This window comes from Megalops cyprinoides, chromosome 1 (genome assembly GCF_013368585.1).
Source record: "Megalops cyprinoides isolate fMegCyp1 chromosome 1, fMegCyp1.pri, whole genome shotgun sequence".
NCBI lineage: Eukaryota > Metazoa > Chordata > Actinopteri > Elopiformes > Megalopidae > Megalops > Megalops cyprinoides.
Window position 1 is genome coordinate 71,132,486 of NC_050583.1, and position 12,600 is coordinate 71,145,085.

The 12,600-nt window shown below is 39.1% G+C and overlaps 1 protein-coding gene across 1 annotated transcript in view; it reads left to right on the forward strand.

Annotated features, from left to right (window-relative positions):
• zmp:0000001082 (integrin alpha-D) overlaps positions 1-12,600 on the forward strand; it is a 97,502-nt gene that overhangs the window by 63,571 nt on the left and 21,331 nt on the right. Inside the window, exons 21-26 of the mRNA XM_036533181.1 lie at positions 4,979-5,077; positions 8,390-8,469; positions 8,634-8,711; positions 11,074-11,152; positions 11,450-11,557; positions 12,515-12,556. Coding sequence (XP_036389074.1) covers positions 4,979-5,077; positions 8,390-8,469; positions 8,634-8,711; positions 11,074-11,152; positions 11,450-11,557; positions 12,515-12,556 — 486 coding nt within the window. The remainder of the gene's footprint in view (positions 1-4,978; positions 5,078-8,389; positions 8,470-8,633; positions 8,712-11,073; positions 11,153-11,449; positions 11,558-12,514; positions 12,557-12,600) is intronic.

Below are 12,600 nucleotides of genomic sequence, written 5' to 3' on the forward strand. Positions count from 1 at the left end.
TAGACAGTCATACATTTTGATGAATACTACCCCATCAGCTAATTCTTGGTATAAGTCTTGTCTTGTACATGCAAAGTGAAAAAATAACTGGATATATAGGTATGTGAGAATAATTGCTCTGTAGAGCTGAGTTTAAATGTTTGTTTTATTCTTGTGAAATTGGAAAAAAATCAACAAATATAGTGTTTGTTACTTAGAGTTTTTTTTTGTTTGTTTGTTTTTTACAGTTAGTTTTATTTAACTATCTAACTGCTAGCTTTGCTTACTACTAGCAAGCCATTTTGGCTATCAGGCTAATGATAGTTAAATTGCCTATGCTGCTACAGTGGCGAACATTGTGGACTTGGTTTTACATGACTTCATTCATTTGTCCATTTGTTACAAGTGTTGAAAAAATTGCATTAACTCAGAGCCTAGACCACTGCTTCCGGAACCACGACAGGAGACCGTGGACATTTGTATCGCAGTTTCGGTTTCAGAACCGTTACACCCCTGCTTTATGAGCTCCAAAATTTCTTACTGGTTGCAGATCCACAGGTTATTGCAGTCATTGGGTGCCTTATAGCGGTAGGTTTTCTTGCCAAATTCATTATTAACCATTGGAACTGTACGGTAAGTATAATCTGATTTTAGAGGAGTCCAAATGTGAGTATTCACTGAGATCACTTCAAAAGAGCTAGGTGTTGTAGTGACAACAAAAACAAATCTGCAGAGGTTATTAGTAGGGCTGGGTATTGGCACAGACGCCCTCGATTCGATTCCGATTCACAAGCTAACGATTCGATTCGATATCGATTGGAATGAGATATGAAATACTATATAGCAGCTTTCCATATTTGGAGAGATGTTTAATGTCATGTCTCGTGGAAATAAAGCGATTGCGCTGCCAGGCGTATAATGGTACAGTACATAGTATACCATATAATACATATGTCTTGATAATCATAATAAACGCCTATGCTAATGTCTTATGTATGTACCGTAATGTATTTTCTATCGTTGTTTTAATGTGAACTTTGCATACTTACGCTGTTATACGGCAAACTTTTTAAATTGTATCCTATGCTTCGACTCGTAAACAGCAGCATCCAATCTCGTGTCTATTCCACATAAGTTTGCTAAGTATATAGTATGGTGTTTGCACAACATCCAAATCACATAACGTCCTATTTCACAGAACGTATCGTGGACGTTAAACGACGCGTGGCTGTATACCAAAATCCTTCTATTTGAGGAACACATGGACATAGTTCCTTAAAAACAAAAATAACCTGTATCATTGCCTACTTATTAATGACACGAAGCAGCAATGCGTTTGCATCAGTTAGCTCAGGGAAAGCTGGTCTGTAAGGTAGCTACAATGACTGGCAAAACGTAGCTGACTACCAGTAGCAACTTTGCAATTGTGAACGTTTTCTAGCTAGCCTAATATGAACAACTACTGTAGCTAGCTAGCTAGCTACCTAGCAAACGAACATGAACAACTGCGTTTCTCTTGAATTGCGCTAAATTACATTGCATTCGTGAGCAAGTGTTGCTGTTCAGTCTAGCTAGGTAGCGAGGTAGTGGTTGGGCACTGTATTAAAGGTAAAGCTAAAAAGCTGTGACTGCAGTGCACATATTTATGAATATGTATACCAGGCATCTCCACAATTTCGGAAAACCTTCTTCATACATCTTTTTTTTTATTTATATCTCTGTACGTATCAAGAGACAAATTATAGAGTATGGGGAAACCCGACACTGCCACGATAAGCTGCTTCTCCATGTTTGACTGGAACCAAAATGTTGGATCATTTGTTTCAACAACGTGTGTCATGCTGCCTTCGCGGTGTCGCATCGCTCAGTATTTGCATAAAACAGACCTCGAGTCTAGTCTATTTTAGCCCCACCTAGTTGGCTTTGCAGCGGCCACTTGTCTCTTGTCGCTGTAAATCGCCAACTCTCACTGAAAATGAATGGAAATGAACCTAGAAAACCGGGAAAAATGCATATGAGCCTAAAAGATCGATCCATAAATTTTACAGATCGATATCTGAAACCCATACTGACCCCACACTCGTCTTTTACTCGTCTGTTCATCCTTACATCCTCCCATCGACTTCAATTCATTTTTAAAAGTCTTACCGCTCGGTCACCTTTGGCCTGACAGCCACCGTACCACATATGCTGCCTCAGGTGAAATCACCCAACGCTCATTGAAAGCCATACTGACCCACACTCATCTTTTTGTCATTCACTCATCCCTCCATCCTCCCACTGACTTCAATTCATTTTTCAAAGTCTTACCGCTCGGTCACCTTTGGCCTGACAGCCACCGTACCACATATGCTGCCTCAGGTGAAATCACCCAACGCTCATTGAAAGCCATACTGACCCACACTCATCTTTTTGTCATTCACTCATCCCTCCATTCTCCCACTGACTTCAATTCATTTTTCAAAGTCTTACCGCATGGTCACCTTTTGTCCTACGGTGGCAGTACCTCATATGCTGGCTCAGGTCATGCCACCCAACACTCATTGACAGCCATACTGACCTGCACTTTTCTTTTAGTTGTTTATTCATCCCTCCATCCACCCATTCACTTCAGTTCCTTTTTCACAGTCTTATCATTTGGTCACCATTTGACCAGTAACCACAGGACTTAATATGCTGCTTTGGGTCATGTGACCCAAACTCACCACAGGTGGGTGTGTCCCTAGCAACCATATTGTTTACCCTAGCAAGCACCTAGCAACCACTTAGCACCAGGTTAGCAACTGCCCAGCAACGCCCTAGCAACGCCCAGCAACCATATTGTCTACCCTGGCAACCACCTAGCAACACCCTGGCAGCCACCCAGCAACGCCCTAGCAATGACCCAATGACCATATTGCTTACCCTAGCAACAACTTAACAACATCTTAGCAACCAGCTAGGAACCACTTAGCAACACCCTGGCAACCACCCAACAATGCCCTAGCAACCACCTGGCAACACCCCACCAATTACAGTATATACGTTAGCAACCACCTAGCAACTGCCTAGCAACCACTTAGCAACACCCTAACAACCATCTACCAACACCCTAGCAACCACTTAGCAACACTTTGGCAACCACCCAACAATGCCCTAGCAACCAATTCATATACCTTAGTAACGATCGAACAACGCCCTAGCAACCACCTTATATACCTTAGCAACCACCTAGCAACACCCTAGCAACCACTTAGCCACATCCTAGCGATCACCTCATATACGTTATCATGTTTTCGCTGCCGGGTCACAATCACACTCTGCATTTTCTTCAAAAAATGCACTTTTCTAGTTACATATATTCAGTGCATGCGAGGAGGGTACTGATGCATTCTGGTATATGATCTCACCATAGTAAAATACAGACGTAAGTAGCTGGGTTATCAACCTCTTTCCTGTTGTCAGTATACAACAGGTCTTGGATCTTTACAACATCCCAACCTTCCAGTTGACCTTATTCACCAGTTTGTATGACGTATGATGTATGACGTTCAACATTTTCAAGCACTTTGCTGTCTACTGTACAGATAGCAAATTTCACAGCTGCAAACTTTATCCTTTTTCTTGTATCAAATAGCATGGTAAAAGACTTCTTTATTCAGCATCAAATTACTTGTAACAAAGCACCATTGTAATATACTGAACTCAGACTGAAAAGCCTAACTGTGGTATGCTGCTGCTTACTGCATATAACACTGTGTCATCAGCATTTAGATGACTGTTGTGTCCTGTTTAGACTGTACCACTTTGCACTTAGTAAGTCACATCACCTAAGGTTGTATAAATAATAGCCAGTGAATAATTATACTTTATATATTACTATACTATTTACATTACTATTTACATTTACGTTGAAATGCATTTCTCAATTTGTTATTCAATTATACTTAATAACTTCAGCATTTTGCCACTATGCAATTTAACATTCATATTTCTGTTTAGTGTTAAGTACAGTATAAAATACTTTGTTAACTGACTGCATGCATCTGAAAGAATTACTGACATTCAATTCAATTCAATTCAGTTTATTTATATAGCCCTTTGTGACATGAGTTGTCATGTCACATGTTAGCTCATATATATGTGACATGTTATCACATGTCACATATATAGCATGCAATATATGGTGCATAAAACATAATGAGTCTTGTAAATCTTAAATCTTAAAAGTTATACAGCAGAATATGCATGGTATGTAGTCCTCGAGGGTCCAGTTCTTCGTACATGGAGGGCTCCACAGGAATGACAGCGAGGAAGCTGAGCTAGGGGTCCCGAAGTGGTGCTTGGGTTACAGCTCCAGGCGGGAGCCCGGAGCTGGATGAGGAAAACAAAATTGAAAAATATTCATTTCTGAATGATAAGATTGGCAGGAATGTACTGCAGAGAGGCAGGAGAGGAGGGGCATGGAAAAAGATGCCAGTGTGCAACAAGGAAAAAACGATGCCAGACTAACATTATGGCAGCATACCTAGAGGACAGGAGGCAAGGCTGCCGTAATCATGAGGGCGACCCTAAGGCAGTCAACACCAGATCACAGCACAGAGTCCGTGCCATGATAAAATGACAGCAATGACCACTTAGTCCACCAGAGACTCCGTGATCCATGCCAGCACCAGGCCATGTCCCATATTCAAAGCAAGATGAATTTGTATTAATACTCCATGACAAACAACATCACAAAAATTCGGTATGACCTCTAACTGTAACTGATGTGTGGGTTTATGACTTCTGTGAGTGGGCTCTATAACTGAAGAACATCCAATATATTATTTATGAGTGACAAAATGCTCTAAATGTAAACTATTTAGCTTATCCCCTAGACCACCTATTCCAGAAAATGTACACTCTAATTCAAAATACTACAACAGAGTTTAACATACAAATCCGATCTATAAATTACTGTGCATTTCATGGCATGTTTTATATTATTCATACAACACCTATTGGTTTCCTGTGTTAGGCTACCAGGAGGATGCTGACCAGTTGTTCAGGCCTGGAAGACATAAAGGACAGAACTGTCTGCAGCGTAAGCCTTCCTGTGTATCCCAGCGAAACTACTGTAAGTAACTGTGTGCAACATGTTTGTAAAAAATTATATATACAGTACATATACAGTGGGGTCCAAAAGTCTGAGACCACATTGAAAATCTCTAATATTTTCATGTAAACCTGGAAATAATCAAAAAGTTTGAAGATTCAGAAACATTTAAAAACACAAGTTATGTCATGAAAAATGAAGAAGAAATATTTAAGATTCTGCACTATTTCTATATCAGTAATCAAATTTAAGCAAATTTGGGGCATTGACCAACTTAACTCCTTTGTACAAAAGGTCAGATTTCCTTGAGTTGTATCCTTTCCATTGAAGCATGCGTTCACATGAAACTCAAGTGGATTTGATGTACTCATCAGAGGCTTGTTCAAGTAACTCAACTTGCAGCCAGTGTTCACCTGTTATAAGTATGGCTGTGCCTCAAGATTCCAGCAGATCATTGCTTACTAAGTAGCATTGTGATAGTGAGAAAATGGCATCAGAACTAAGTGAAAGTGTCAAAAGTCAAATTGTTATTCTAAGCAAAGAGGGGCTCAGCGTCAAATCATGGCTGGACTAAAGGTTTCTAAGGGTGCAGTGCATGGAACTCTGAAAGGCTTTGCAGAAACTGGATCAGTTGTATCCAAAGCATGATCAGGCAGGCCAGAAGATCAATACATCAAGCTTAGTTCCCTGAGAGATAGAAGAGCAACTTCATCACAGATACAGAATTTGTTAAATAAAGAATGCAAGACTCCAATCAGCAAAAGTATTGTCAAAAGAAAGCTGTCTTGTAGTGGTCTCAGAGGACAAGTAGCAGTTTCTGAACCACTTCTCAGGAGGGGAAACAAGGCCAAACGCTTGGGATGGGCTAAGAAATGCCAGCATTTCACAGTGGATGACTGGAAAAAGTCCTATTTACTGATGAATCCAAATTTGAGATTTTTGGCAGTAACAGAAGGGTGTATGTAAGGAGACAAACAGGAGAGAGAATGATTCCGCAGTGTACCAAACTGATAGTGAAACATGGCGGTGGGAATATTCAAGTCTGGGGGTGTTTTGCCTACTCTGGAGTTGGACACTTGCACCGAATTGACTACACCCTGGACCAAGGAGAAGTACCACTCCATTCTTCAGAGACATGCTATACCCTCTGGTTTGCATCTTTGTGGAGAAGGATTCATACTGCAGCAGGATAATGACCCCAAACACACCTCAAAGCTTTGTAAGAACTACTTGAAGACCAAAGAAGACCAAGAAGTCCTGACTGTCATGGACTTTCCTCCACAGTCACCTGACCTCAATCCCATTGAACACTTATGGGGGCACTTGAAGACTGAGAAAGCCAAGTGTAGTGGGTGGTATCTTGCTGTGCTGTGTATTAGATGCTACGTGGATCGGCAAGCGAGCAAGTTTCGAACCAAGGTTCTCACTGCTCGCTGCTGACCCCTTACGGCCAGCGTCTTTACCAGTTGAGCTAAAGGCAAATTGCCCTTAGCCTGTTGGCAGCAACGCTACTTAACCAGGTCTCGGGGGAGTGACGTAGCCGCTGCAACCACTCAGCTACCTGCTACCCACTACCTAAGGCGTTACGCAGGACTCACACGAGCTAATCACTTCAGCTCTGCTACACAAGCATTCTGTGACATCATCAGAAGCTCTTTGGAACATTGTCAAATCATGCTGGGATAACATGGATCATCAGGTTTTGCACAAACTTGAGGAGTCCATGCCAGCTCAAGTGCATGCTGTCATTAAAGCAAAAGGGGGACACACCAAATACTAAGATATTCTGAAATTCATGTACATTTTTCAAAGATTCAACTTTTCACTCAAATTGTTAAGCTGATATTATCATTTGTAATGAAAAAATTAGTATTACATTTGAAACAAATGCAAAATAGAAGTATTTTGACAAGTGGTCTCAGACTTTCAGACCCCACTGTATATATAATACTGATAAACGTATATGTATATATGTTATATGTATACAAGTATACAACTATTTTCGGGAGTTTACTATATGTGTGTTTTGTGGACCAAAGAGGTTGAAATGTGGTGTTTATTTTAGGGGTACTCGGATTTATTTGGTGAAATAGCATATTTGGTGAAAAGCAACTGGCTAGTTTTTGTGTTTTTGAACTCCAAAAAAAAAAAAACATTTTAAATGGAGTTAAAATTGACCCAAATTCAAAAAAGATGGGGAATTCAAATAAGAATGTTGTGGCGCTGGTAGCATGGCATTGTCTGTTATGTAAATGACTGTAAATTTATCCCTCAAAAAACAAATATTGTTAGCCAACCTTTCCAGTGATGAATAATGGTAACCAGGGTGTTTCTACCTTGGTCTTAATGAACACTGGTTTTTATTCCAGTTGTAGTCTAAACCAGTGCAGGACATTTTCCCATCTACAATGTACAGGTGAAGAGGATAAATCACAAACTGGATTAAATCTATCAGCAAAGCAATTTATTCACATTGGTAGAGTATTGGATCACATTTAGCAAAGTCAATTTGCAGCTAACTCTTCCAGATTAATACTTGCCCAATGGAAAGAAAAATCATCACACTCAGTGCAATGATGCTGATACGTCTCTGCTCCATAGATTCCACTCCACAACTGAGGCCACTCCACTAATATACCCTTTCTGTAATTTGTACATTATCTTCCATTGTTGCAGCCTTTAGGAAAAATTATGGTTGTCTTTCCCCATGGTTGTTCAAAGAATCCCCCAAGAGATCCAGCAACAATGAGGACAAAACAATTAAGGAATAAACTCTCTTTAGCAGCTTTCCACAGCTGGTGAAAAACTGTGAGACAGCCTGAAAATCCAAAAGAACATGCACCCTATTTGTTACAAGGACATCTCTAGTGGTTGTATGTTGTTATGTAGATACCAAAAAACTGGATTCTGGGAAGGTTAAAACTTTCTGAGTGCTACAGGAATGAAGCAAACGTGCTATTGTTAAAGATCTTTGGTTGATTTAATGCTATGACTGTACTGCACCAAATTAAAAAATTCTATCCTGTAAGGAGGGCAAGTAAGGGTGTACATAGCAGCATCATTAACGGAAGAGAATGAATACAAAATGACATTAAAACTTATTCCCGATTTTCAGGCCGGCCTTAAATACAATACAAATACAAACTGATTTTTATGAGTGGGCTGCTGGATTGCTACAAGTAGAGTTTTGTTGGTATAGCAGTGGTTCTGTCCCAATGTTTTTGATCACTGTATGCAGATGATTTTATGTCAGTATTATAGTCAGTATCAATATTTTATATATATAAATATATTTATATATATTTAGATTTCTTCCTGTTTTATGTTTTACAGGCAAGTTTTTACAGTTTGTTCCGTATATCTAACAAGTATAATTGGAGTAACACCATGGAAATGACCATCACAGCTCACAGGTACACTTTTGAACAAACTGGATGTATTAAAATTGTGTATATCTTTAAAATTGTGTATATCTAAAGTTCAGACATTTAAGGCAGTTTTATTTAAAATACAAAAGTTATAGCCCTAAATTAACTATCTTCATACATTAAATATTCAATGTATCTTTGTTTTACAGTGACAATGGGAATACCACCAACATAAAAGTCTCTCGTGCTCTCCCAGTGCAGTTTGCTGTTGACCTTGCTGTCGTAGCGTAAGCTGTTCTTATTCCTTTGTATACCTGTATACCACTATTTATGTAAGTATTCTCTGTGCTTAATCACACCCTGTATTAAATAGGACCAAAAATGACATAACAGAAAGCATGCACATATTAGGTAAGTTTTTCTGCTTAAAAGGTGTTGAAATGTGGGAGCTCTGAAGTCAGTCAGTCACTTTAGCTAAAGCACTAGTTAGCAGTTGCAGCGCTAAGTGTAGGCTGAGTCATAACAGCCTGAGCTCTTGAATAGCTCAGAAGGTCATCCTGACTGCAAGTGAGCTATGTGGGCTGGGTTAGATGAGGAGCAAATTAGAACAAATTGGCTTTGTTCCACCAAGGATATGGATGCATATATTGCCAGAAGTTGCTCATCTCTCCACTCTCAGTTGCTTACCGGTTGCTTAGATGATGTCAGAGGAGTAACGCTTGTCCTCCAATGAGTGCCCACTTCACTATAGTGTGCTGTAAGACTTGTAGCATGAAACATTGCCTTTAGCGGTGTGTATCAGTGGATGGCATTTGTCTCGCCTTGATACTTCTGTGCAAGTGTGGTTGTCATGGTAAGTCCAGAATAGGGTTGTATTTAGGGGGAAAAGCATGAAATGTAGGTTTAATGGGGACAGGACTTGTAACCTAAATGTAAATTCAATTCCCAAGTGGACTTTGCTGTGGTACCCTGGGTACATAACCTGAATAACCTCATTATATATCTAGCTGTCTAGCTGTATATGGATAATTTCCCAACCATGCAAGTCACTCTGAGTAAGAATGCTTTCCAAGCAAATGTAATTTAAAGTAATGAATCAGAATTAAATCCTGTTTGTGATAACAGTGATTGGAGTTGGGTTTATACAGTGGATATAAAAAGTCTACTCACCCTTATGAAATTGCAGGTTTTTGAAATGTAAAGACAGATATTACAACAATGTAAATTTCAGACTTTCCATCTGTAATGTAATCTTCCAACAAACAAAAATCCAGCAAAAGAAAGTCTTTGTGAATAAGTCTCTATTAACTTTGCACATCTAGACTTTGGAATTTTATTCCACTATTCTTTGCAAAAAATTTCAAGTTCCTTCAAATTGCGAGGGGATGTCCTGTGTACAACTCTCTTTAGGTCATTCCACAGGTTTTTGATGGGACTGAGGTCTGGGCTCTGACTGGGCCATTCCAAGACTTTGATTTTCCTTTTATGAAGCCATGCCTTGGTTGACTTGGATATGTGCTTTGGGTCATTGTCATGTTGGAATGTGAAATTCCTCTTCATCTTTAGCTTTCTGACAGAGGCCAGCAGGTTTTATGCCAAAATATCTTGATATTTGGAGCTGTTCATTATCCCATCTATCTTGACAAGAGCCCCTGACCCGGCTGAAGAGAAGCAGCCCCAAAGCATGATGCTACCAACGCTACCGCCACCATGCTTCAAAGTCGGTATGATGTTCCTTGGATGATGAGCTTTATTGGCTTTGTGCCAAACATATCTTTTACAATTTAGGCCGAAAAGTTCAACATTTGTCTCATCAGACCATAGCACATTTTCCCACATGGTTTGGGGTGACTGAATGAATCTTTTGGCATAATTTAGATGGGCTTGGATATTCCTTTTTGTAAGAAAGGGTTTCCATCTTGCCACCCTACCCAATAGCCCAGGCATGTGCAGAATATGACAGATGGTGGTCACATGCAAGGAATAACCGGTACCTGCCAGAAATTCCTGTAATTTCTTCAGTGTTGCTGTTGGCCTCTTAGTAGCCTCCCTGATAATTTTTCTCCTCATTCTCTCGTCAACTTTGGAGGGTCATCCTGATCTTTGTAACGTCTCTGTGGTGCCACATTTTCTCCACTTATTAATGATGGTTTTGACTGTGCTCCATGGTACATCCAGTGCCTTCAATATTCTTTTATATCCTTCTCCTGATTGGTACTTTTCAACAATTATCTCTTGCGGTTTCAGCAACAGCTGACTTTAATCTGGGTTTAATCAGAATCACTTTCATTGATGGCAGGTGTAAGCTATTTACCTACAGGCATGATTTTAAATGTGATTGGTTAACTTTGAACACAGCTAGAGCCCCCATCATGAAAGGGTGTGCAGATTTATGCAATCAAGGTGTTGAAGTTTTTTTATTTAAAATGTTTCTAATAATTAACTATTTGTTTTTTCTCTGGATTTTTGTTTGTTGGAAGATCACATTACAGATGGAAAAGTCTGACATTTACATTGCTGTTATTTCTGTCTTTATATTTCAAAACTCTGCAGTTTCATAAGGGTGTGTAGACTTTTTATATTCACTGTATGTGTCTTGGTTATTGTGAGTGTAATAATTTGTGTTGCTTCTGTTTGCTTCATCCAAAGCCATGATGGAGACTCTATCACATATGTCAATTTCTCATTGGAAGATACACAGCCTAAAATGGTGGAACATGTCTTTGAGGTAACATTTAAAATTTTTGTATCATATGGACACTGCTCAAATTGTCATTAATACAAATTTTCCTTACCTTGAATGACCCAGAAATGTGGAATGCATCTTGAAGATCTTGATATCATTGTTTGGTGTGAAAATAATCAATGACTAAGTATATGCTCTATACAGATGATGTTTATTTCATCTGCTCAAATTTGAAATTATGGAGGCAAGTTAGAAAGTAGGAAGTTCATTTTCAGTCATCATCTTAAGTGCTATTCAGGACTGCATTGCTAATGTTTTTCTTTCCCATTGTATCCTCAGGTGAAGAATCTGGGTTTCAAAGACTTACCTGTGAAAGTCACCATAACCTTTCAAACACAACCTGAGCACAACTTCGTGATGAAAGACCATTATATATTAGTGTCAGAGGTAAGATTCTTAATATTGTCACAAATGAACTTGACTTCAATGTCCTCACTGGTCAATGTAATGTAAACAGATGCTTTCCCACATAGCAAAGATTGTATGTCACAAACATTTTTAATTTTTCTGGAAAGCCCAGTGCTTTTTTACTTTTTCTCCCAATGTGGAATGCCCAATGCTCTATGTCACAGAGATGCAATAATTGCCACAAAACTCACAGGCAAGCACGTTTTAAAAACACATGATGTTAGGCATTGCTTCTTTTCATACTAGAGTCCTAAAGCTTGCACAGACATGAGCTGGAGGAAGAGAAATCAAGCATACTATGGGCACCCAATTTATTAACAGCAGTAGCCGGAGTGCAGTGAGGCAGGCAAACTGCTAACTGGCATACACACCTCTATCCCCGGTGAAACAAAGCCAATTTGTTTCCCTGCTGTGGGCTCCCGGCCTTAATCAGCTTAGGGCCATAGCCTTGAACACTGTACTCCTCCCCCCAACACAAAAATAAATAAAGATATATACATACATATATATATATTTTTTTTAGCAAAACATATATCATGCAAAACACATTTAATAATGAGCATCACTAACATTCTTTTTAAAATAATGATCATTTACAAAGTACAACTGCTAACAATTTCTTGGGGACCTTTATTAGACAATTTGACATTTAAGATTCCTATAAGTATGACATTTTTGGATCATTAATAGGCTTTCCAGGATTTGATTTTTATTTATTATTCTTGGTAAACCATGATTTCACATGAGTGAGTACTCTTTTGTGAACATACAATGGGGCATGTACTGATACTTGCTTCATATTGCAAGCAATGTTTGCTACCAATATTCACATGAACCACAGAGATTAGTATTTTGCCATCTGGTGAAGGCAGACAGTCATACTAGCTTTTAGTTTCCAGATATATTGATCCCTTTCTCTGCATTCTCTTTGTCAAGGAGCGAATAAAATGTGGAAACAAATCTGATGAAAACACACAGGTGAGTATGCACATTTAAACACACACACACACACACTCATATGG